This window comes from Zonotrichia leucophrys, chromosome 7 (assembly GCF_028769735.1).
Source record: "Zonotrichia leucophrys gambelii isolate GWCS_2022_RI chromosome 7, RI_Zleu_2.0, whole genome shotgun sequence".
NCBI lineage: Eukaryota > Metazoa > Chordata > Aves > Passeriformes > Passerellidae > Zonotrichia > Zonotrichia leucophrys.
In genome coordinates this window covers 31,284,477-31,311,272 of record NC_088177.1, presented here as the reverse complement: position 1 = coordinate 31,311,272, position 26,796 = coordinate 31,284,477, and the positions used below count along the sequence as shown (strand labels likewise).

Below are 26,796 nucleotides of genomic sequence, written 5' to 3'. Positions count from 1 at the left end.
TGTTACGGAGCAGTTTAGTGTCTGTTAAGCGCAGCTTTATCTGTGCTGCTGTAGCCATCTCTGTCTTTGCTTTATTATAGCTGCTTCAGCAGCGAGAGGTCAGAGATAAAGGCAGGCTTGTTCCTCATCGCCCTTACCGGCACTGAGCAGGGCGGGTTGGTGTCGCTCAGGTGTGACAGGGCTGTCCCGCGGTCACACGTGCGAGCTCCGGGCCAGTGTCGCTCAGGAGCCTGCACTGCCAGCAGCAGCTCTGCGTGCTCCGGTGACATGGCCAGAGGGTAATAACAGGTTAATAACAGCTGAAGAGAGACATAGAGGAGGTGCCCTCTTCCTGAAGGAAGATTCCACACACCTGAACGAGCACCCAGCTTGGGTTTGCTGCCTTCCAGAACAGCATCTTGTTGGCACTTGACATTGATGGTGTGTTTGTAAGCAAACAGCAGCTCTGCACTCCTGCACTTCTGTGGCTTCTCTGCTGTCATCCTGCCGTCTATGAAGCTTTTTTAGGGAGCACAGCACCAAGCCAAGGAGGGTCTGCAGCTGCTGCTGTGGGTAGATTCAGTAATTCCCCAGGCTGGAGGTGGGCACTGACAGGGCTCTTGTGAGAACACTGTGCGGCCTCTGGAACTGCCTCTGCTCCACTCTGAGCTTCTGCAGCCCTGGCTGGCTCAGGCACTTATTCCCAGCTCCCAGGCAAGCCTGGTGAAGGCAGGATGAGTGCTGAGACTGTGTGTGACCTGCAGGACAGCTTGTGGAGCTCTGCTGCTCAGCAGGTGCTTGGAGTTGCTTGCAAGGCTGGGCTTGCAGGGCTTACACCAATGCCTTATCTTGCTGTTCATCCATTTGGCTTTGCAGAAGCAGACTCTACATCTTGTGTCATTTGACAGATTTAGGATTATTGCCCACATCCTTTTGTCAGCTTCATTTCTTCTGGAATTGGATATATTTTGTGTTTTAAAATGAGTCAGCTGGCTCCAGCCTAGGTAATACCTGACTTTCCTGTGTTCTGGCAAACAATTTTTTCAGGCAGGGTAATTTAATCTACTGGCAGCTCATCAAGCAAGGTTTTGATGCATATTTAGGTAACTTTGGTTTACTCCATGAGAATAAATTTGAGCTGGCCTTGGACATGCAGGGCCTCATTTTGCTGAATTCCTCTTGCAACTACATTTATGTGGATGATTGATCAAGATGAGGGGAGTCTGTGAAAGAACTTTAGAGGAACTTAGAGTCAAATGAGAAATTGCAAGAAACAATTTTATTTATTTCTAGCATATGAATCAATTCATGGGCAGACTTGGGCAGTGTTTTGTATAGATCAGCTAAAGAGGTGATCAGAAATGCAAAAACGTAGACAAATGTGAGGGATTTAAGCCCCTAAATTGAAATTGGAATTCGTCCTTGCAATTGTCAGCTAAAGTATCTGTTTAATTTCCTGGTGCAAAAAAACCCCTTAGATCCCTAATACATTAATGGGATTGTACAGAAATTACATGCCCTTTACAGGTTATTGTGTAACATAGGATTTTTTTGTATTTCCACTGAAATGTCTGGAACATAGTACAGGATGAAATTATTTTCTTTTCAGTGCAGTTATGCCAGTTCTGTCTTCCACCATTGTCTATTATTAACAATTAGTGTAAAAGAAACCACTTGTAATGTAGTTTGATTTTTGGGCTTTGTATGTACCCTTGTAAGTAATTATGATTGTATTTTATTTTTTATTCTCACTCCTCCTTTCCAGGTGGCAGTAGTGCTGTGCCTGGATGTAGGCCTTACAATGAGCAGTTCTTCCCCTGGTGAAGAGTCTTCACTTGACCAAGCCAAGAAGATTATGACAAAGTTTGTGCAGAGACAGGTGCGTGTGACTTCATAAATGTTAAAAACATCTGGGAAACGTTTTCCTCATTTACTAATAATTGAAATACATGAGGAATGAGTGAGAATTAGTCTCTGTTTATGCAAGAGCGACAGGGCTCTTTGTTTCAGCTGTATTTTTTGTGCATGAGATGTGATAGTTGGGTTGGTCACCCTTTTTCTTCAGGGCAGTAGCAACTTTTAGGGAAAAGAATAATTGCTTTTCTCTTTCTCTAAAATATTTCAACACTTATTAATTGCCACACAGAAGACCATTTTGAGGACGGAATCAACCAATTTTACTTGTTTTATCCCAGATAGCCCCTTGCAAATTTGTTAGTTTAATTATATCTTTGTGATCTCACTGTAAGTTTACATTTTGAGAGGATAGCACCGAATAAGTAAAAACCAGTAAATCCATTGTAATTGATGTTTCAAAATTAGTTCAGTTTGCTGTAATCTGCCTAACATAGTTGTGTATGAATCTACCTGTGTTTTTATACCTGTTTTGTGTTATCTGTATCTGCAGGTTTTTGCTGAGAGTAAAGATGAAGTTGCTGTAGTTCTGTTTGGCACTAATGGCACTAGAAATGGCCTTGCCAGTGAGGATCAATACCAAAACATTACTGTACATAGATCACTGATGCTGCCAGATTTTGATCTGCTGGAAGACATTCAAAATATGATTAAAGCAGGCTCTGCACAAGCAGACTGTATCCTTTTGCTGAAGAGCACTTCTTGAACTGATTCAGCTACGTAGGAGACAGGAAGTCAGTGTTGTGAAATTGGGCTCAGCCTCCCAAGTTTTAACTACTATCAGAGTTGAGCTAATTTGTGGTTGTAAGTTTGCCCAGAAGCAGATTTAGCCGCTTTTTGACGTTCTTTTAGGCTAACAGATGTAGCCTTGGCCTTAAAAGGAATCATTGCTTTTATGAAGTGTTCTGTTAATTAAAGAGAAAAAAGATAGTAATATAATTTTAGGCTTCAAATAAGGCATGTATTTTTAAAATAGCATTACAGAACTTGGTTTATGCTTTTTAATAAGAATGTTGTTTATGAAGTAAGTCAGCAGAAGTTCCAGAAACCAGACTGTCCTGGTTTCAGCCCAGCTGGCAACTCAGCCGCACGCAGCTACTTGCTCATTCCTCCACCAGTTGGATGGGAGAGAACTGAAAGGGTGAAAGGGAGAAAACTCGTGGGTTGAGATAAAGACAAGTTAATAGGGAAGTTAAAAGCTATGCACACAAGCAGAGCAAAACAAGGAATTATTCACTGCTTCCCCAGGCAGGCAGGTGTTCAGTCATCTCCAGGAGAGCAGGGCTCCATCAGACTTAACAGTTACCTGGGAAGACCAACACCAGAACTCTGAATATCCCCCCTTCCTCTCTTCCTGCCAGCTTTACATGTTGAGTGTGATGCCAGGTGTGGGATATCCCATTGGTCAGTTGAGACCAGCTGTCCCTGCTGTGTCTCCTCCCAAGGTCTTGTGTCCCCCAGCTTCCTCACTGGCAGGGTGGTACAAGAACCAGAAAAGGCCTTGGCTCTTTGCAAGCACTGCTCAGCAACAACTACAACATCCCTATATTATCATCACTGTTTCCAGCACAATTTCAAGACCCAGCCCCATGTCAGCTCCTGTGAAGAAAACTATCTCTACCCCAGAGAGAGCAGAATAGAAGTTTATCAGATTGATTTATTTGTGAAGTATTTCGAACATTGACAAATGTTACTCCCTGGTTTGAATGCCATTCATGTTTGACTGTGTTCTGCTCTTAGTTACATGGAAAGTGAAGAGTTTTAAAGGGTGATCTATATAGCATTGCTTCATGTGTTTCATTTACAGTCAGTTCAGTCTCCTGTGTTGGCTCTCTCTGGCCATAAAATGATTGCTGTGAGCTCTGTCCAGGCAGTCAGAGCTGTTTCAGAAGTGTTCAGCAACTCAGCTGGCTCACACATTCCCAGTGGACATTGTGATGAGGAAGAGATTGTTGGATGCAGGCGGTTCAAAGAAAAACTTCTGTGAGAAAATGATATATGTTGAAATTTTGTTGGTGGATTCAGAGTAACATTCTAAAAGTTAGATTGCCTCTTCATGGACTTGAGCCTCTCATTGGCAGGTGAGAGGCTGGGATCTGAAGTAGTCTTTTTAGTGTTCCTTTGGGTAAGTGGGGCAGAGACAAGATAACAATACACACAAGTTATGTAGGAACCTCTTGCACATCAGTTATTTGAAAAGTATTTCTCTCAAAAAGAGTATTTCTTAACTAAAATGCATGTTTGTCAGTCTTTGAGAGGGAGTGAAAATGTAAAATTGTTTTCTACAAAAAACAACATTTGTTACTTGATTCAAATTCTGAGATTTTTCTTAATTTTGCCTAGTTCTGGATGCTATTATTGTGTGTATGGACTTGCTTCAGAAAGAAACAATGTGAGTATGTAACCTGAGGGCTCATACAGAAATCTGACTTTGCACTGATGTTTTCTTGTCACTCTTATGTTTACTGTATGTATAAACAAGGGAAGTGCTTTCTGAAAAAAAAATAAATGAGCAAACATTAAAGATAAACAGCACACTACAGAAGTTTGTCTCTAAAGAATCCTCATGAGACATCTGACGTGTCCAGACAATTGCAGAGCTTTCTGAGGCAGCTGGCAACTCTGTAGTAGAGCCATGAGAGCATTGCTACCATTATACAAGGCACAAAGCCTTCCCTTTCTGTCACATTCCTTGTGTTCTGCTTTCAAAAACTGTTAAAAAGGATGTTAAAATGTTTAGGAAAGGGCTACTGAATTTAAATGTGACGGCACATTTCAGAAAGAAAAAAAAACAAACAAAACTAGAAAGGTGAATTTTTTCAGCCTAGAAATTTAAAGACTGTTGGAGATGAAGTGGCTGTTTGTAAATATGCAGGCTGTGGAAATAAAGGTGCAATAGGAAAAAACACTCTTTAAGCTGAGAAAAAATGTTGACATCAGTGTTACAAAGTTATCAGTGAGTGCACTGAGGCTGGCAAGGTGTTTCTAACACTCTGTGAACAAGTGGTGCAGGGAAATGAAGGTAACTGCACTTCCTCTAAAACCAGGGTTTGATCATGTTTCTAAAAAGGTTATATGATCTAACTGTGAGTGGAGAAGACTGGACTTGGTGATGCAATTTATATTTTTATGAATAAAGTCTAATCAGTGTGGAAGGCTGTATCCATTTAGTGATTAAAACTGTTGTGAATGGAAATTACTGTATTTATGGCATGATAGTCTTGAATAGCTATGGAACACTGGGTTTTGTTGTAACTTGTATACACCAACCCCTTTGATATGGAATTTGTCTTCATTTGAGAAAATACTATAGGGTAAAAATTCAAGAAAATCACTCTTGTGTTTGATTATCCAGATCAAAACTGAATTCAGCCACTTCAACTGATTTTTGAATCAGTTCTGTCATTCAGCCTTCCTGATCTGTATTGTTACTGCTTCTTAGTATATTAAGTAGTCTTGAAAGTCCATCTTCTCCAATGAATCTACTGAATTAGATTAGTAAAATGGAACCCCCACCAGCAACAGTCATTTAAAATGCATTTTCACAAGAATAGACTTACAGCTGCAAAGGAAATAACCAATGTAATCCATAAACAGCCTAACATATTTTATTAGCATTTTATCCACATTGATGAAAATTGGCAGACTTCTATTTATTTAGGTGTAGTTAGTGATTTATACATTCACAGGGCTAAAATTCTCAATTTTAAGGTAGGAGGGAGAAAGGGAGCTCATGTAAACACTTAGTATGAACAGTAAAACCTATGACAGAACAACTTCTACCAAATAGGTTTACTTGCTTTATTTCATTTTACAAGTAAATTTCTTTGGTAAAAGTAATTACAAATATATTACTTCTGTTATTATTTTGTAAGGAAATTATTTTAAAATGGCCTTATAATATTTTCAATATATGTAAATGTTTTTTCCTATTTTAAGAGGAAAGAAATATGAGAAGAGACACATTGAATTGTTTACAGACCTTAGTAGTCCTGTCAGTGAGGATCAGCTGGAAATTATCATTGCTAACTTGAAGAAAACAGGAACTTCAATTCAGTTTTTGTAAGTATGAAGATGTCTGCTATGTACTATGCCATCTTTTTAAGGGAAATTATTCTTTCTTAATTATTATCTTGAAATAGCAAGTACTTCTATCAGTTATATGTACTTTGAATTCCACTTATGAGCCAAGTCCCCTTGGTTAAATAATGTGCAAATAAATGTTAAGATGATGGCTTCTTCTCCACTTAAGCTTATGGCTTAGAGCCAAAGTGTAAAATGGAAGACAAAAGAAAAATATAAGCAGAGAATTAGAATTAGGAAACAGTAAGCCAAAAATAGCCTCAGAAACAGTGGTTTTGTCACAGCAACAGCCTAGATCCTTTTAGCCTAACTTTACCTATCAGAGGTTTGAAGCTTTTTGATATTGCCACATCAGCTTAAAAATACAGTTTCTATATTTTGTCAGTGGAATCTGCTTCCTAAAAAGGTACCAAACACTTTGCTGGAGCTTGATCTTGAATTTGGCTCTATGTGACACTGCTGTGCATAATGTTAACTCTGTTTATTATCTCTTGCTTCATGGATAAGTTTAGTGAGGACTAATGAGGTGGAAGTATGGTAGAGATGTGTAGGCTGCTTTTTAAAAAACATAATACAATGCTAAAGTTATTTCACTTTGTAGAAATGTGGTAAAAGGCATCATGTGGTTCATTCAGAATAGGATCAGATGAAAAATCTGCAGGTGTTTTCTGGGGCACAGAGTTGAGGATCTTACACATTTTTTGCTACTGTGTTTGTTATATTTAGTTAACACTCTTCTATATTTTGAAGAACAGTAAAATCATTTTATCTATAACCCTTGGCTAAATTTTAAAATCTGAATCATGAAGTGCAAGAAAAATGTGTCATCTTCAGTCAGAAATTCACCCAGTGTTGTAAGCTATTAAAATCTCAAAGAATAACATTTGTTCCAGAAATACCTAATAGCTCCACTGCAGAGAATGTCCTGCTTGCTGGCATTTTGAGCCAATACAGAGTCACAGGCCTGGAACAGCCTTTAACAAGTCATCTGGAGCAATCCTCTGCTTCAGACTGGGTCAGGTGTATGTCTGTCATTGCTGAGCAGTGTTTGTCTAACCTTCTGATAAAGATTTGCAGTGATGGAGGCTCTTCTCTCTCCTCAGGCAGTTGGTGTTAGAGATTATGGTTTGAAATGCCTTTATCAGGTTTTTGACAATCTGACCTGACTCCATGATGTGATAGGTGTGCAGGCAGAATACAAAGAACTGATTGTTTCCTTCTTCTCTGCAACAGCTTTTTGTATTTAAGGCTGTCTTGCCCTCTAATTCCCTTCTCTATGGGCTTTATTTTGTTCAATCTTTTTTAATGGATCTTGCTTTCTAATCAGCATTGACTTTACTGTCTAATCTATTCCTGTATGTGGATGTCTTTATTGATGCACAATACCCAGAACTGGTGCATCACTCTGGTCAAGATGTTACCAATGCCAAATAGACTTGAAATACTGCTTAATTTATTTTGCAAGTCCTGTGGCTCTTTATACATCTGTCTGCGCCTCAATGGAAATTGTTGATCCTAAGAACATTTTTGTTTTGTTTTGCTTGGTTATTTTCATAAGAAGGAAAGTCAAACTAACTGCTTCTTCTCTTGTTCTTAGTCTGCCATTCCCAGTGAGTGTTGATGATGGAAGTGGAGATAAAAGTGCCAGTGTACATGCTCATATGCACAAAAACTCTTTTCCAATGAAGGGTTTAACTGAACAACAAAAGCAAGGTATTGATGTGGTGAGGAAGCTCATGTATACTTTGGATGAAGAAGGAGGGCTGGAAGAAATTTATACTTTCAGGTAAATTTGGCTAATCCTGGTTATTGTCCTATAGATATGCTTCCTGATTTCTTCTCCAAAAGATGAAGTTAACTAATCAGCTGAAGTCACTGAACTTTATGACTTACTGTACCCTCAGTCCCCTTCATACAGCTTATTCAGTGGCTTTAGAATAAGTAAAGGAGCTTAGAGATTTCAGGGGAAAATGAATTTTCTATATCTGTATTTAAATATAAAAATCAGTTTACTTCCATCTTTAGTGTTGGAGGATTTTGGAAGGAACATTTCTGTAAATGTCAGTTCAAAAACAAGTTTTAGAAAGAAATGGAATTTGTGGCATAGTTCAGCTTGAATATCTGCATTTAATGGTAGCCTTTGTTCCTTGGTTGCAGACTACTTTTAGCTCACTATTTTGATGAACTCCCATGATTTCTTTGAGTAAATGTTGTTTTTTGAATCCTGCTCTTTAATCACAGTCTACTGTGCCGCTGTGACAAACAATATACTTTTTTATTTTTCATTTTTCTTGCATTAGGAATGCAAGAATTGAAAGATGATTTTTCACTTCTTGTTTTCCCAAGCAAAGAGTAAAAGTTTGTGTATCTCTGAAAAACTGTAGCTAATGATACATCCAAGACTTTTCTACATAGGTGTTGTCTTAGTTGGGAAACAGGCAAAATGCACCTATGTGCCTTATCATAGTCTGATGTTACTGTCTCAGTAGTTCTGTTCTACAATTATGAGAAGTGATCTTTTAGCCAATGTGATTTTCAGGAAGCTTAGCAGACCACAGCTGTAATGTCATTATCAAAGGGAATTTTTAGATGAGGGTTGTCCCTGTAGATTTGTGTGCTGTAATTCATCAGTTTATTTGTGGGATTTCCTTGCCTCCCCCAGCTCAGCTGGTCAGCTTTGCACCTCAGCAGCCAGAGAAGCTCCTTGAGCATTACTGTGCATTAGTGAAGAGACACGTGTCACTGTGTCTGTGTTCTGCACTAGTCAACAGAGCAGTCTGAGTCTCTAGAAAAAAGCAGGCTTTGTCACTGCTTCAAAGACTGCACAGAAAAGCAGAATCTTTCCTGGCCCATTTATCCTTTAGGATAATCCATATGCATGAACCTGCCATGTGGCTTGGCCTCTTTATACTTTTTTTATCACAGACTCTTGCTACTTTAAAAGCTGTCTTTGTGCCATACTTTCAGGGGAAATCCAAAATCTCTGGATAAATAGGCATTTGGCTAGTAGATTAAAGCTTTAGTTGGAAAAGTTGTTTAAGAGTATGTGAGGTTTTAGATGCAATTAAGTTGCTTATCAAGCTTTGAGAAGTCAGCTTTGCAAATCTGTCATGATAATTGGCCAACGCAGATACACTCTCCATTTTCCTAGATTAATTATTCCTGCTGGTAAAAATATTTCAACTCTTGTAAAAATAAATTAGCCATGCCAGGGAAGTGAGTGAGGAGGTTTTGTTGTGATTTTTTGTTATGATACTTGGCTTATTAGACAGGAGATACTTCTGCTGCTTCTGGTCTTGAGGGAAGGGATAGCAGAGCAGAAAGGTTGTGTTCATAAAATACAAGCTGAAATGTATGTTTGCAAGATTTTATTGACTGGGTCATCTTTAGTTACATGTAGCATTTTTCTTCTGGAAATATAAGAAATTAAAAGATAGAGATAATAAATTGAGCTTAAATTACATTTTTGGGCATTTGTACTCATTTTTGTAGTCATCCCTGAATGTATGTGTTGCAGTACTCCTAATGATGTACTGCCATGTTCTTTTTTAAAATCCTGTATTGATGTCTTTATTGCTAGCAAAAACAAAATCTTCTTTTCCCTAAGGGAAAAAAACCCAAAACTAAAAAGGGAATTCAGTGTTTATCTCATATAAAAATCTCAGTGTGTTTTTGCCTTTCATTGTGCATTTAGAATTAAAAAAAACCAACCCTGTTCATACTAGGAAACCTGAAAAGTAGAATGCCAAGTTGAATTCTCTACTGATAATTTTAGGATTGATTTCTGCCAGACAAATGCTTTAATCAAGAGAGTGGTAGATTCCAGGTTTTATCATAATATGAAAAGGAGTAGTTCCTTTATCATGCTATAAAAGAAAAAAAAATTGAGAGCTTTTTCTGTGTTGGAGTTTTACAGTCAAATTACCAATACAATTTGTATTAGTTGAAAGCAATTTAGGGGGGCAAGCCTATTTGAATTCACAATGATATATTATAAATTACTGTGAGTTGTTAATTTTGGACTCCATTGCTAAAAGTTGCGCAATTAAGTTAACACTTTTTAGTATAAATTCATTACAGTTCCTTTTTTTGTGTTTTTTTTTAACTTGTATATCTGCTGTTTAGGCTAGAAATAGTTGAAGTAACTTCTTTCACTATGACAGAATGCCCTTAAATTAATGAGTTCACTAGTACTGTATTAAAAAAGTGTCAAAAGTTAATTTCTGCATAAACAAAATCCTGTTAATTGAAACTAAATTCTTTATTTCTTTAGCTTCCCTATAGAAAGCATTTTACCACTTGGAGAGCCTTTTCTAATTTGTGTTGTTCAGCTTGCTACATGCCCTAATTGGATGAGCACAGAAAAATGGGAAATGCTTAAGGAGCAATTGTGTGGTTTTATCACTAGACCTAACACAGTGCCTTTAAGCCCTAGTGTCACACATCATAAAGGCTCAGGATGGGGATAATCTGCTGTAACACCTCTTTTTGTCATTCTCTTTTCTGACAATAGGTAATGGTAGGATTATTGATCCAGTTTATTTGCTTTGTGCAATCTAAGCTGGAACAGTTTGGACCCCTGCATTTCCTTAAGGAGAGTGTATTGTCTATAATACTTTATTACAGTTCACCAGAGTTCATTACTGTTTTCCTGATTCCTTCATTTAGAGAGAGCCTGGAACGCCTTTCAATGTTTAAGAAAATGGAAAGGAAGCCAATGCCTTGGCCCTGCCAACTCACTATTGGTCCTAATTTGTCTATAAGGATTGTGGCCTACAAATCAGTAAGTGTGTGCTAGTGCAATTTGACAGCAAGTTAGGTGCCACTACATGTTGGTTTTTTTTCCTTAGAGCTAAGAAAATAAAGATAAAACAACATCCAGATAATTACGATAGAGATTTTTGTTTGGTTAGAAGCCAGTACATCTAAAATTCTGGTTCCCACAGCAACTTTAACTTCACCATACACATTAAATAACTAAAATTCATAAGGTACAGAAATAGGAGTAATTGCTATCTACTCTGGCACTTAGTAGTATTGGAGTTGATGTTCCTGACTAAGAATGCTGTGACTGAAGATTTACATTTAGCATCAGTGATATGTGAGACTTTATATATATTTCTTAAGCCCTAGGCATGAGAAGAATTTTGGACATGTGTGCCTAAAATGGTGGGTGTAAATGTTTTACCAGCCATTGTTTCAAATCACATCTGTTGTTATTTCAGACTTGGAATAAAAGGTCTGTTTTTTCAGCTTGTTTGTACTGTTTGGCAGAGCTTGGGCCCAGTCTGTTTCTTACGGTTTATATGGTTCCTTTAATCAGTGCTAGGAAAAAGTGTGTTTAAAGGCAGCAAGTGTGCAAATTTTTAGTTATAGAATAGTTAATAGGTAACTGTGTAGTGTGGGAGTATTGATGAAATATATCTGAAGTCTGAGAGCTGGTTATTCTAGCCTTGAAAGACATCAACTTTCTATTTAGAGTTATTAAAATTTTTTTATTAGGCTATTGTGCCAGACTGGTGCAAATAGACCGAAAGAGTCCCCTCCCAAAGATGTTTACACACAAAATAAAGTAAGTTTGGGAGAATAAGCAACATGAACTAGCGACTGGCCTGAGGTCATACTGCAGTCATACTGACATAATCTATTCTGTCTTTAGTGTTTTCTGCTCAGCTCTATGTTTTTCTTCTCATGTACTAGCTATACCATCAATTTCACTTAAGCAGAAGAAAAGAAAGCACTTTTATTTCCCTGTAGTTGGGAAACATTCACTCATTGTCAACACATATTCCTTCTTTCCCTCCCAAGTCCTATAATGCAACTGGGATCCTTTTGCCTTTTGGGAAAGCTGCAGTAATATAAGGTATTTTTATCCTGTAGTGTAGCAAGTCTGATGGAAAACTCGGCCAAGCAAACTGAGTGAACATTGAGTCTTACTGTATCTTTAACATATCTCTTAATGCTTTGGCAAAAGTATTTATTCATTTGGAAGTAGTAAATTGCATAGCAAGTAAGTTACATGGTATCCTGAGCCTCAAAGACTTCCACAAATGGCTTAACCTACAGGTTTAATGAAAAACCAGGACAAGTATGCTGTCAATATGGTACAGTCCATGTGTAAGGTCTCTTACAGATGAAGCAGTGCTGAAAGCACGTGGTAGCAGCCAGAGATACATTATTTGACAGTCTTTATTATTTTTTTTGTTGGCAAAATAATGCAGCACTCAGGCTAAGGATTTTTTGTGTGTTCTGGTAAGTACTCTGGATCCCACTGAGATGTTAAACATTCCTTTTCTTTGAATTCTGATACCAAGGTCACAGAGGAGAGGGTGAAAAAACTTTGGGCAATTGTGGATGCTAAAACCCTCAGAAGAGAGGATGTGCAAAAAGAGACTGTTTACTGCTTGAATGATGATGATGAGACAGAGGTTCAGAAAGATGATACTATTCAAGGTATGACATCTTTAAGTGCACCCTGAAGACAAAGGGAAGGTAATGGCTTGAATTCTTAGGTCATGTAAGGGCCTCTTACTTTTATACCTTGAAGCCTTGCTGTGGTCTTAGTATGTGAGCCCTGTAGGCTGGTGGAACAGAAACTGTTACATGAGACTCTTTGTTTTCACATATTTTAAAAAAATCTTACTTTGCCAGTACTAGGAATAATAATAATAGGAATAATAATTACAATGGGAAAAATAATAGTAGAACTAATAACAACAACAATAATAACAACAGATGGAGCTTAGAAGGCACTACAGCTTTCTGAACTACACACAGTGGAAGGCCATACCTCAGTTCTGTAGTGAGTAGTTCTGCTACCACTATTCCATTTTTGGATCTTCACTTGTACTGATAACATGAATGCTTTCATAGTGCTGCTTTTTTGTAGATGAGCAACTGCTCTAGTTATTCTGCACTTGGAAAGATGAAGCCATCAAAGGAGGGTTTAGTGTTCAAGAGTAGCAGCTTTGCTGTACTATAACAGGATCAATCTGAAGTAGTGGTACGCAACATACCTTTTATGACCTGCAGCTTCTTTCTGAGCTGATTAATTTCCTTAGAAGACTACAGGCCCCAGAAACAGCAGGAAATAGTGTACTTACTTTTAAAAATTGAGTTAAGCAAATCTGTTTCATTTTTTGTGATTGTATAGATATATTTTGTTACTAGTTTTTTTCCTTTTCTTTGCTGTTTCAATCCCACACAAGTAGGGCAAGTATATTAACTATAAAGAGCAGAACTATTCAGATAACAGTATAGAGTGTGCTGTCAGATGAATAACATAAATGGAAAATTAGAATAAGCTGTATTTTTTAATTTAATCTATTTCAATTTTAGCATTCCTTGGTGTTTCATAGCAGTATCAGATAAAGTCCCAATGACAGTGTGACCTTCTTTAATCAAAAATGATGGTTAAAAGATGGTCTAGTTACATTTTACAATTTCAAAACTGTGTAAAAAAATCCACTTCTTACAGAGAATGCACTTTGGAGGATTTGCGACTGTTCTCAGCTAATCTTCTGACTGCTTAAGTTAGTAAGTAGTTGTGGGATACTAGTAAAAAGAAGTGGTGAGCAGTTCAATGTAAACAAAAGAGATAAAAGATTTCCCTGTCAGTGCTATTTCTAATGCTAAAAGAGTTCCTGATGCCTCCTGGACTTCAGTGACTCTTTTGAGAAATGTCATAATTAGACAATATTTTGTATTTGCAGCAACCGTACTGGAATTTCTTTCATTCTGTGTGTTTGCTTTGCAGTCTGTAGGAAAATGTATCTGCTTATAGGTTTTTCATCCAGGGATTTATCTCTGTTCCTTCTGCTTTCTGCACACCTGAGAATATCATCCTTAGTCTGTGGCAACATAATAAATTGATGGCATTACAGGAAGGATATTGGAAGCTGAGATAGGAGAATAAGCAGTTGGAGCAGATGATACCTCTGAGAAATTACAACATCCTGTTTTGTGGACATATACCTGTAATGTATAGCATGGGAAGTAAAATACAGAAATATATGAAAAGACCAATTCTGCATACCAAGAGTGTTTTGGTTTTCCATTGTGTACCTTGCTTCTACTATTAGTACATTTTATTTTCTGAATCTCTTCTGGTGTCACCTCGTGTGATATAATTTGTGGTATGTTTGAGGTGGCTTGTATTATGTTTGCAGAGAGTGTTGCAATCTGTTTGCTGAAATCTATTCTGATTTGCTTAAATCTATTCTGTGAGCATAACTTTGTTAGGCAAGATGTTCCCTTATTTTCTTTCCTGCTCTCTGAGAGTACTTGTGTTACATAAAATGATGTACAAGGAGTGCTTTGTGAAGTACAAAATGTGTCTATGGGTGTTTGGGTTTTTTTTGCTAACAGGGAAAGTAATTTGATGAGCATGTGTGGAACGTAGCTGTGGGGCATGAATGCATTGTTAAAATATTCAGAGAGCTAATTTCAGTGTTAAAATTGTAGGCCCATATGCTTACCAGATGCTCTTCTCTCGTTCTCCAGGTTTTCGGTATGGGAGTGATATAGTTCCTTTTTCCAAGGAAGATGAAGAGCAAATGAAATACAAAACAGAAGGAAAGTGTTTTTCTGTTTTGGGATTCACTAGATCCTCACAGGTGTGATACTAAATGTCTTCCTATTCAGCTTCCTGGGTTATTCGAGACAGTTGATCTTGATTTGAATTCAGTGAAATCATGGTGTTTTATTGGGTTCCAGTATTGGGAATGGGACAGCTCCACTCAGGTATGCCGGGGTGACTTATTTACTGATTCTAGTACATGTAAGCAATATGTGGTCTTGTGAAGGAGAGAAGCTCATAAGTGTGGCCATTGGTCTCTCAAGTGAAGCCAGAGCCACTGAAGTCAGATCTCTGCAAAGAGAAGACAGAGATATTGTGGTCTCATTTCATCTCCCAGACTTTAATAGTCTGTCTTGTGTTCAGCTCAGGCAGCAGCCTTTCTGGGCTTTGTCCAGCCAAGAGTTTGGCTGCTTCTTAACAGAAGCTTCTCCCTCAACATTAAAGTAGTGTCAAAGCAAGCCTGAAGCTGGCTCCATTCATTCTCAATTCCATAAGGATTAGTTTGTGAACCATGACTGGTCTCTTCTTTCTATTGTGAAAAAACTTAAACATAGTGAAGATTTCTTAGACAAACGTAGCATAATTCAAAAGCTCTCCATATTTCTGTGAGATGCTCAGTGTTTGTAATGCACTTATCTCTACTTGTGGTATTGACTTTGCTGTTTGTTGTCCCTGACAGTTGTAAGAAACTTATTTTGAGCAAGTACTTTATTAAAAGTTACCCAGCACAAGGTGATTTCCTTCAGAAAATCCAGGACTTAAGCATTAGCAAAGCCTTAGGCAAAGGCTTAACAAAACTGTTATTGTAGAGGGACACATGAAGAGAGAGGTCAGAGATGTGAGTGCCAAGTAATTGCTGTGGATGTTAAGCTGCTCCCCATCTTTTTTCTCTGAAAAAGTTTCTGATTGAAACTTTAGTCATCTTGGAGTTACCTACATCCAGTCCTCTTCACCAGTCAAAACTGAAATGAAATCACAGGGCAGTTCTACACCTTCACTTCTGAGAGCTCCCAGCCCTCCTGCTCTTTGAAATCTCTCACTGTCTGAATGAATGAGAGCTCTTGATAAAGGCTAAGGCATCATCACATTTACAATTAAGGAAATATGCTAATGAATTGGAAAGCATGTGTGGGAACTTACTCCCAAATAGATGTAACTAAACATCTTCTTACCTTGCAATACAGGTGACACAGAGACCTCGTGCATGTTGCTAGAGGTGTCATTAGACTACTGCAGTGCAGTGTTCCAAAACATAAGCACTGAGGAGCCAGGAAGTTGTGATTTACTGAAAGGAGAAGCCAGCCCAACTGGAATCTGTAACCTGGTTGCTCCCTGAGGACTCTCAGACTTAGTTGTTGAGTGATGTGGGAGCTGTGCACTGCAAGTGATTGATCAAGGAAGCATCTCATTCATGCTTGGCCAGGCCAGAGAGGTGTTAGGGAGTGCTACCTGTACCAGAAACTGGCTCTAATAATAAGTGAAATGTGTCTGAATCCTGTGTTCCAATGAGACAATTTCTTGGATCTCTTCATACGTTATTAGCTTCCAGCTGAGTCTTACTATTGTCATTTAGTTCTGCAAGATGTATTTTGCTGTGTGCAGAGTTTTCTTATGCTGGAGGTTGGCCTCCTGTTTCAGCTCAGTCTGACTTTATTTGAAAATGGAAACTAAAAGGAAAGCAGATGAGGAACTTAGTGTTCCTCTGAACAAACTGTTATTTCATGTGGATTTTTATTTTCCCATTGTTGGTCAGATAGTGTGGTAATACCTTCAAATACATAGTTAATAATTGTAGGATTACAGTTAATTTTAGAAATACTTTCTGAGTCATGTAAATATGCATAAAAGAATTAACAAGTTGTTTTTAAATTTTTTCAATGTACCAAATACTGATTGCTTTTAATTAATTTTTATTATATACTCCTCTTGTCTCTGGATTTCATAAGAAACAGAAATTATATCTTAAAGTGTACTCTGTCCTGTAGCCAGGAGTATGAGTAGTTATGCACAGTAGTAGCTGCACATCCCCTCAGCGGAATAAAGTTATTCAGGCGTGCTTGCAGATTTAAAATTATAGTGGATAGGTAATGATATCAGGAAGATTTAACTACAGCTGGAATTTTCAAGACCCATATGTTATCTTGTTTTGCCTCCTAAATTTTATTGTTTGGAATGATAAAACTGACACTACTCAAATGTATGTTTTATATTAATTTTTTTAAAGAACTTTGATGGAAAGATGATTTGTTATTGACTAGAAAAACTGGAACAGCTCCAAATACATAATTAAATAAGGAATAGAACCACCTTATATTCTTTTCCTGAGTTGTTTGCATCCCTCAGGAAAGAAGATCAGAGGCCGCTTAAGCTTTGATTTTTAATTTATAAGCCATACCATGTAAATCAAGAAATAATACCTGAAAATATTACAAAGGGACAATTTCTCATGCAAACAAAAAAAGGTGTAGTGATACATACATCTTGTGATGTATACTATACTGAATGTAAAATTTCCCGAGCATTTAGAGACATAACAGGAAAGAAGGATTGCAGGTAGAATAATCTGAGCTGAAGAATCGTGCTGTGATACAGTGAACAGGCCTGCTCTGGTGTAGGTTGTCACTGACTTCAACAGCCTTATGGTAATTTGCTAAATAAAGAAGATAAAATAAAAAGGTGAAATGAATGAAAGAAAAATCAAAAATATAATGACGTTAGTTCTGAGACTGTAATGTAAAGAGTTTTTTCTTTAACAAAGAGAGGTTATTTCAATCAGTGTCCATAGTAGTGTGTGATCTTTGTGACAGGTCTCCTATGATTGCAGGCTTTCTCTGTGTGTGAGCTGCTGTAGCTCCAGCTGTTCCAGTGATGCCCCTTGATGAAACTCTTTTTCCTTTTTGTTTTAGATTCAGCCATGTTCATGAACAGAATAAACTCTGCTAACAGAAGTGCCTTTTTACTAGCACAGCTGTATATACTCTGGGTTGGTGTTGAAGTAGCTTTATTAATTAAGGATGAGACTTTTTGTGGCTTCTTTTTGATGTATCTTTGCTAGAAAAATTTAATAGCATAGATATGATAACCATTAGGTTTAGGCCTTGTATTAACTACTGTGGTTTTCCACAATGGCTTTTGAATTACTGAAGTATAATTCAGACTGGTAACAGCTGCCAGTAGCACTGTCTTTCATTCCTGCCCATTACTAGGAGGCTATGATAATATCCTGTCCAATGTGACTGAATATTCATATTCAGCGATAAATGGAGATATGAGACAAATGCAGGGCTTTAACCTCTATGCACTGTAATTAAATTTGGCGAGTTTTGACTTGAGTAATGCTAGTTGTTTTATAATTTAATTGATCCACTTGTATTAGTGACTTTTTCTTTAAGTCAGGCTAACTCTTGGCCATTTGAATCTGTAGATCCAGAGGCATTACTACATGGGCAACCAAGCTCTGAAGGTCTTTGCAGCAAAGGATGATGCGGTAAGGTAAACTGAAGTGTAATTTGAACTTATTTTACTGCAGAACAAAAAAGAATAGTAGTGATGCTTGAGATTGTCCTGTCTTTCTGTGTAATAAATAATTTTAATGCAGCTTACAGAAATGTCTAATTTCATTGCCCATTAGGATAAAAAGAAGTTGGATTAAACCCCAAATGAATACAGTATCTCAAGAATAATGAAAAACTGGTAGATACTATGTTTGAGCAAGGTTGTGAGGAACCTGAAATTGATGCTGAAGTTGATTCTCATGCAGAGCAACAGTGTGCCCTGTCACTGTGTTATTTAGAACAGACCTTCAAAGAACTGGAGGTAAAAAGCTCACTGTGGAGCTCTAATATGTTCCTTTAAGGGACTTTCCTCCCTTTCGCTATCTCATGCAAAACCTCTGAGAGTTCTTCACACCTGGTGAAAAAGGTGGAATGTGCTGAATCTAAAGTTGACTCAGCTTTGAATGGATCCACTATCGTGATGAGATTTGACCTTTCTGCTTCTTTGATTTATGAACATGAAAAAATGCTGTTAAAGTTATAGCTGAAATGGAAACTAGTATTGACTAAATCAATGCTGTTGAATTCCCTGTGAAAGATGTATTTCATGATTAAGAACTTGCATGACTTTTTAGACTTCTTTTTTCCCTCCAGAATGCAGCAGTTGCTTTTTCTGCACTTGTTCGTGCATTGGATGAGTTGAAAGTGGTGGCTGTAGTGCGCTATGCTTATGATAGAAGATGCTATCCACAAATTGGAGTAGCTTTTCCATATATTAAGGATACATATGAGGTAATTCTTCTCTCTTACCCTTCTGCAGAGAGACCCAGAAGCAGCACAGTATGTCAGAACTTTTGCAGCATATGTTTCCCCTGATCTTTCTTACGAGAGACTATTGAAAGAGCTAAATATGTGTAGCATCGTTGAGCAGTGACGGAGGTGGGGGCGGACACAACAATCTTCAGACTTTTGAAGGGTATAAACATAAAAGATGGAAAGGAATTATTTAGGGTGGTATGAACTGGAGGAGGTAATTGAATAAAGAAAAAATAAGGCAGAGAAATGTTAAAAAAACCAAATCCAGCTTTTGACTTTGGAATACAGTAAGCTGTGATAAAACCTCCCAAAGCGCCAATATATTGGATATTTAAAGCATGGATAATTGGAACTCTGCACGAGAAAAAGGGATCAGATGGGTGGGGAGGGGTCGTCTTTATTCCACAAGCAGAAAAATCGAGTGTAGCCATCACTATGTTATAAAATACAATGCTGTGTTTTATTCTGATTCAAGTTGTGTTGCTCTGTACGTATTTTAAGTGTTTTGATGTGCACAGACATGACATCTTCAGATTTTTCTTGGGTTTTATATTGCCCTGATATGGTACTCTGGGGATATTTTTTTTTTCTTCAGGCTCAGTTGTTTTTTCTTTCTTCTTGCACAGTGTCTCATCTATGTGCAGCTACCCTATATGGAAGACTTAAGACAGTATGTATTTTCATCCTTGAAAAACAGTAAAAAATGCATTCCTACAGGTAAGATATTTCCTGGTCAAGTAACCTGCTTGTTGTCTTCTAAGATGCTCTAAAAGAGTTAGAATATTTGGCTCACCAATGAAATCATAAGTTCTGTTGTTATTTTGGCTTAGGAAAACACCCAGGTATTTGGGCATCCATTATGGTGATGTCATCTTGAAGTGTAAATGTGTATTAAAGCTTTGGCACTTCGGGTGCAGGCTGAGCAGACCTAAGTTTGCAGGCAGTGTTTCAACTGTCCTGTGAAATGACAGCTTTGTGAGTCTCATAGGCTCCTGTGATAGAGAGCTGTGATTAGTCCTCTGTATCCTTTGATCTTTGAACTCATTTGTGGGCGTAAATGGCCAAACCTTGTGGGATCTACAGTGTGTGATTAGCTAGCTAGAATTAGAACAGAGGCAGCTGCTCTGTTGGTGCAAAGCTGGTCCTGTAGCCATTTGCAGTATGGCCTGTTAATAAAATGTGCAAAGGCAAAGACAGTATTTTCTGTGGAGTGTTATTAAATTGTGTGCTTATTGGTGTCCAGCTTGAGATGGATGGCATCTTTGGAGAACATGCAGCTACACAAAACTTGACTTGCTGTTCTGAGAGTTTTTCACAGCAATGAGTCTTAAGTGTATGTAATTTAAAATCCACTCCTGCTTCTTTCATTTGTTATGAGATGCATTGAATGGGCACCTGCACGTCAGGGTATATTTAGCATGCTGGTTTGTTTCTATAGCTGTTTCTGTTTTCTTGCCTGTAACTAGCAGTTTGATAACAAATCTAAAACCTGTCTTACCAAAGCAGTAGCTGGCTATTGTGGACTGTGTTAATTTGCAATCATAACTTTAAAAATTTATATTATGCCATTTAGTTTTGCAAACCAACTGTTATCCTTATTTTCTAAGTGGCCTATAAACCTTCTGTTGCAAATGAAAACATCTTGAAAAATAAGAAAAGCTAAAGCAGAAAGGCAACAATAATTGAGGTCTTGGGGGAAAAGGAAAAGTCTTTATGACTTCACATGGTAGTCCTTAAATAAAGTAGGAGTTTATTATTGTGTCCATTATCCATATTCTTTATTGGCACATCCATAGCTGCAGTGTGTTCTGTGGCATGTAATGACTGGGTGAAATCTCGCACTGTGAAGCAAATCTTCATTTATAAATTGTTTCAAGAAATGCATTCATCTGCAAGTGTATTTAATCTTCCTTTGTATGTAATTGCTGCCTTAGTGGATCAGTTATCTGCTGTTGACTCACTGATTGATTCTATGAATTTGGTTCATGAAGATGGAGAAACTTTTGAGGACCTATTTAAGCCCAGCAAAATTCCAAACCCTCACTTTCAGAGATTATATCAGGTGAGATGAACTATATGGTATTTTTTAAAAACTTATTTTCTTAAGACTTTTCAGCCGTCTGTCTTTCTTTGATTCACGTTGGAAAGATCTGCATTGTGAAAACGCAGATATAAATCTCTGGCATTAAAGTATGTGGTAACCGGTGAGTTCTGTGTTGTCTCTGACATAGATTTATCTTTAAAATTTTTAGTTTCCAGGAAGGAAGGGAAATTATACCTGTGCTGAGTTGTCCACAACAGCATCAGTGATATTCACAGGCACATAGACTAGGCAAGTTAAAACTTGTCTCTCAGCACTGTATTGTGGACATAGATTCAGTCTTCGGCTTTTGGACAAAGAGAAAAATTGGCTGAAAATTGGGGATATCTTCAGCTTCTCATTCTGTGTCCCATCTCTCTTCTGTGCAGTGTTGCATCTAGCAGTGTTCCAAACCAGGTCAGTCTGAGGTGAACTGGATCAGTAATAAATGGTTATTAACATTGTTGACATTTAAAATGTTCTGTTGGGGCATCTAAGCTGATGCACTTTACGAGCCAGCAGAACAGTTCACTCTTCCTGCAGTTATTATATCAAACTGTCTCCATTTTGATTTGCATTCCTTTCATATCACGAAGACTTTCATTGCAACTGTGAGGATGAGAGACTTAATTATACATTGGAATTCAAGTGTTTAAAAAATGACGCAGCAAATTCAAAAATAAAGAAAATTATGTTGCAATTTAAGCAACTGCAGAATTGTACTGTATGCAGAACCATGGAGATATATTGAATGTGTGATTCTGCTCTGAAAATTGACCAAAAATGGTATTATAGCAATCATGTTCATATCTCAGCAATTCCACATGTTTTATTTCGGTTTACAAGTAGGAAGAAGATATTTTTTTAAAATTAGGAAAACTTACCCTAGCTTCCCAAAGCCTTGCTTCCTCAGTGTTTTTAAAATAACCAAAGGATCTGAAGGTCAATGTGTGCTTCAGGAATACATGTAAGCCCACTGTCTTCAACACTATTCTGATTGACACCTGAAGAACTCAGAGGTCTCATCAAGTTCTGCCAGTCATATTGACAAGACAGTGTGTAACTGAGTGCAAGATTTGATCAGTTGGAGGTTATTGCAGGGCAAGAACTTAAAATGAGCTGACCTCTTCACAACTCCTTTTTTTGGAAGGGTTGTTAAGCTTGGATATTACAAAACTTGGGCATTGCTTGTAAATTAAGTACTTGGAGGGTAGAATTTCCTCTGTTATATTGCTAGACAGAGTTTTGCATTCTTTTAGTTTAGTGGATATCATTTATTGGTGAAAGATGGTTTTTGTTAGGTGTGCTGTTTGTCTTCTGAAACAGTGTGATGATAGTGTTCCAGCACTTGGGTCAATTGCTGCTGGAAGAGGGTAACTGAGTAACTTGCCAATTTCCTTAGAGGATTATAGGATTTTGTAAGGGTGAGTGCTACTGGTAGAAAAAGCATTTACTGACTGAATGTATGGGGTAGGATGCAATTTCTGTCCTTGCTGTTCAGAAAGCCCTAAACTGTCAGTCCTCTTAGTGCTTTTGGCCACACCCAGGCCCATTTGTTTGTATGATTAAAAAATTGCTATTAATCTGTGTAAATTATTCTCTCCTTTGCTGTGAAGATATTCCAGATTCTTAGTATTTTGCTCTTAGGCAAAATGGCACTGCTGGTTCCTTAAGAACTGTGAAGAAAAATTCTGCATCATCTTTTGACTATAGCCAGTAAGTGGATTGGGCTGAATAGAACCTATAAATGGTTTTGAAAAATAACTCTGAAGAAAAGTATGAACTCCTACTTCATTTCCTTGCTTTGTTACCTCATGAAGATATTTGGAATGATAAGTGACAAGAACCAGAATTTAAACAAAAACATCAAGCCAAATTATATCTCTGGAAGTAGTGGTAGGCATCAGGAAATGACAGAGTGGGTGAGAAGTAGTTGTTAATGCTTGCTGGAGTGGAAGATGAGGAATATCCTATATCCAGACTTTCAACTTTTATTCCTTGCTTCCAGAAAAAATTAGGTGAACTTCTGTAGCTTTTGTAATGGTAGACTTCCAACATTATTGTGTAAATTGTCCATCTTAAATACAGGGATTTGAATCACCTAAGACGTTTAGGGAATGCAGTGCATTTTATTTGTTAGCCAAATAAGCAAATTGCTCAGCAATGGTGGTTCTGTAGAGAGATGGACCTGTTGGTCTGTTGGTGCATGTATGTCATGGCTTATCACAGAATTAATGGTGTGAAGCCCAGTTCATTACATCCATTGACCAGTATCTTGGTGTGACCCCTGTTCTGAAAGCTGGCTGTGTCTCTAGAAGTGGAAATGTAAGAAATTAGGAAGAGCAATGAGGAGCTAGTGCCTTGGTGACAGCAGGCATGAACAGAACAGTGAGTGTGCAAGGCAGTGGCAGTGTGGGTTTCCTCTAGCTGTGAGGGTGGGAGTGATTCTTGCTGGACACAGAAGGAAGGGGGGAAGCAAGGTTAAGAGGGACAGTGTTGGTTTAGAAACTCCAGCTTGTCTGTTTAACTTAGTCTCCATTTAGCACCTGAGTTTTGACAGTACCTGCCATCTCAGGTTTGAGATGTAGTCATCTACTTTAAAAAGAGTTACAAGTGGATGCTGTGGCCTCTCATTCTGCTCAGCTCCTGCAGCTGCACACATTAAGATGTCAGTTACAAAAGCCTGAAACACACAGGCATAACAGGGGACTTAGGTTTTTTTGCTTTGTGAGTTTAATTCAATTACCTATTTTTTTTTATTACAAGAGCCATTACTGCAGCTTCCAGCAACATTTTTTCTCTTTCAAAATAATGGTGCCTTAAATCATTACAAGTGTTTCCAAATCAGTAGCCTTGTACAACTGCCTCCTTTTGGCAGTATGTTCTAATATGGACTGGAATGTTAATGGCAGCCTGAAAACACATCAGTATTGATGTGTCACATTGTCTTGATTTTCTGTATTGGCAGATTTCCAGTATGAATAGGAGCTTTTATTTGCTTTGTTTTTTAAATTAATGTCATGTCTGACAGCCAACACGGGAGTAAATCTCTGCTGTATTCCTAGTTTACTCAGTAATACCTTCACATGGGTGTCTAATGCACCTAGTACCATGGGCATGGAAAAAAGTCTCCTTTGTATATCACATTTTGATGTGTTTGTGTGCATGCACTGGTATCTGTGTGTGTAATTGTAAATGCACATACCTCTCTACTGCTATCTCACACTTCACAAAATTGCAAGAATATTTACTTTGTTTCCAAAACCCTCCATGGAATTTCTGTAGCCTGCCTCATTAACCTCATCTCTCCCCGTCTGCTTGACTCCATGGCTGTGCGCACTGACTCTACACTTGGGTGAAAAATCCTTCTCTGTAGCTCTCACCATCTGTTCCAGCTTTGTGCATCTGTCAGGCCCCTTCATTCCCTACTCCTTTCAAAGCTAGATTCCAAACGTGCTTATATTCTGTGCCTCACCTGTGCACATTTAATATTCTCTCTTTCTGTTTACATTCTCTCAAACTTGTGAACGTTCCTCCTGTATGCATACTGAGTGTGATTGACCAAGAGGAAATTATTTCTTTGAGGGACATTAAAGTGTTACAATAACTGGAATGTGTGGTTCGGATAGATCTCATTTACTTAATGTTGAAGTGTATAGAAATCTCTCCCATGGCACTGTTTTATAAGAGAACTGCTTTTTAAAGGTAGAGTGAATCTAAAAATATGAACAATTGCAGATGACTGTTTCATTCTTGAAATTTTTTAAAATAGTTTTCATAGCGCTCATTCCAATGAGTGTGGGAACACTTATGTGCATCAGAATTCTTGTTTACTATCATTAATAATGTCCTTAAACAGGTGATCATATACTTTCAGTCCATTGTGAGACAGAATATTTTTCAGGAATACAAAGATAGTATGTTTAATATGGAAGATATTTTGCAGTTACCATATGGTAAGTTTTTAATATAATTGAAAGTTCTACTTTGCTCAGACTGTTTTGTTTCTTGCAGTGTTTGCAGCACAAGGCTTTTCACTCTGATAAGCCACTGCCACCAATAGAACAGCATCTTTTAGAAATGCTAGAGATGCCTTGTGTGGTAAGAGAAAGGTGTCAGGCTCCTCTGGAAAGAGTAAAAGCGCTTTTCCCCCTAAAGGAAGTTGGCAAGAAAAAAGAAGAGAAGACTGCACAAGACATCTTCAAAGACAAGTACGTTAGAAACGTATTATGGATTTTTTTGAAACTTTTTTTTTACACTTCAGGTTGTTTTTGCTGGATGAATCAGACTCAGAATCTTTTGAACAGAAAATCAATGAGTTACACACTGGAAAAATGCTGATAGATAGAGAATATTGTGGTGCCACAGAATGTCTGGAGTATCTTGTGGATAGTAGTGGTCATACTGTTGCAGTGCAGGATACAATAGGAACCAATAAGTTCCTCATGTCTGTGGAACCTCTACCTACTCATGTAAGTTCCTCATGTCTGTATTTGCTGTCACAGAATTACAAAATCCATCAGATTGGAATGGACCCCACTGGAGGCTTCTTGGTCAACCTGTTGCTCAAAACCACCTGTGAGATCTAAGGAGAGATTCATACAGTCTGGCTGAAAACCTTCAGGGTTTGTTTATCCTTTCTGAGCAACCTGTTGCATTGCTTCTTGTGTCCTGGTCAGACAGTTTGTTCTAGAGGTGGTTATTAAATAGTTCAAATAACACTATCAAGGGGTCTGATTTAGCTCAGAATAAATGCCATGGCCCTTTAAATTAGCCATAACGTTGAGCCTTCCTTCTCAGCATGCTTGATTTAGGTAATTGTCTAGCTTTCATTTTGAATATCAAAAGAAAAGCAGTTTCATTATTATCTGCTGTGCAATTAATGTGGTTTTCTCCAAAAAAAATCAAGCTGTTATAGACTCTTCCTGGAACAGCTATTGTTTGAACAGTTTTTAGACAGGGTATTTTTGTTGTTATTGAATATACTGTGTTTAGTTTATTTGTGCTGCAGATAGGAAGAATAAATGCTAAATTGATACTGTAGTTGTACTGTCACCCCAGCCAAATCAATTTGCATAAACAAAAGCTGCTTCTGAGAAATTCATTTATTGAAATCTATAATAGAACTAGTTGGGTCCCTGAGATGTTGGAGTGTTCTCAGTTAGCTCCTTCTCTCTTTATTTTGTCATTTTTGCTTCAGTCCTTTCAGCACTAGGAATGGCATCTTGGAGGTGTTTTGAGCTCTTGCTTAGCTCAGTCCTTTCCTCTGGGTTGGGTGGAGCCTCCTCAGCATCTTCTCTTTGGGAGGACATGACCCAGGACACCTCACTTTGCTGCTTGAGACCAGTGACCACATTCCTCTCTACAGACTGGGAAACACCTGGCTTTTTTGTTGTTATTGCTGATTTCAGTATATTCCTGTTGCCTTGGTGTGTCTCTAAATTCATACTGATTCAATTCTCTTTTCCTTACTCCATGCCCCAGTTTCTCTGGGTTTATGTACATGTGTACATTTATATGTATATCTTAAAAAGTGGTAGAGCCATTTTAGAAATAAAAGGCAAAAAATTGGGCTCAAACAAGCTAGAGAGAGAATTTAAACAAAAAGCAGTGACCCATTACTGTTAGTTGCTTTAAAATATATCTTCCCAAAAGCATCTGACGAGCAAGAAGGAAATCTATTTTGTTTAAAAACTGGTTTCCTTTAGAGGAGTGATAAAAGTAGCTGTAAAAGTAATTTAGATAGAAATTCATGTTGGCCATTAAAATTATTTTTTTTCTTAAAAAGCTGTAAAGGAAGTGAAAGAATACAGACTCAACTATGCAAAGAAGAACGAATGATAGTTAAGATT

General features: G+C 37.7%; 1 protein-coding gene across 1 annotated transcript in view; it reads left to right on the top strand.

The window, feature by feature from the left end:
- XRCC5 (X-ray repair cross complementing 5) overlaps positions 1 to 26,796 on the top strand; it is a 49,800-nt gene that overhangs the window by 409 nt on the left and 22,595 nt on the right. The window contains exons 2-14 of the mRNA XM_064718449.1: positions 1,745 to 1,858; positions 2,387 to 2,570; positions 4,237 to 4,285; positions 5,833 to 5,955; positions 7,574 to 7,762; positions 10,645 to 10,759; positions 12,291 to 12,429; positions 14,479 to 14,591; positions 17,979 to 18,041; positions 18,703 to 18,840; positions 19,491 to 19,581; positions 20,799 to 20,926; positions 24,959 to 25,155. Of these exons, the coding sequence (XP_064574519.1) occupies positions 1,745 to 1,858; positions 2,387 to 2,570; positions 4,237 to 4,285; positions 5,833 to 5,955; positions 7,574 to 7,762; positions 10,645 to 10,759; positions 12,291 to 12,429; positions 14,479 to 14,591; positions 17,979 to 18,041; positions 18,703 to 18,840; positions 19,491 to 19,581; positions 20,799 to 20,926; positions 24,959 to 25,155 (1,643 nt within the window). The remainder of the gene's footprint in view (positions 1 to 1,744; positions 1,859 to 2,386; positions 2,571 to 4,236; positions 4,286 to 5,832; positions 5,956 to 7,573; positions 7,763 to 10,644; positions 10,760 to 12,290; positions 12,430 to 14,478; positions 14,592 to 17,978; positions 18,042 to 18,702; positions 18,841 to 19,490; positions 19,582 to 20,798; positions 20,927 to 24,958; positions 25,156 to 26,796) is intronic.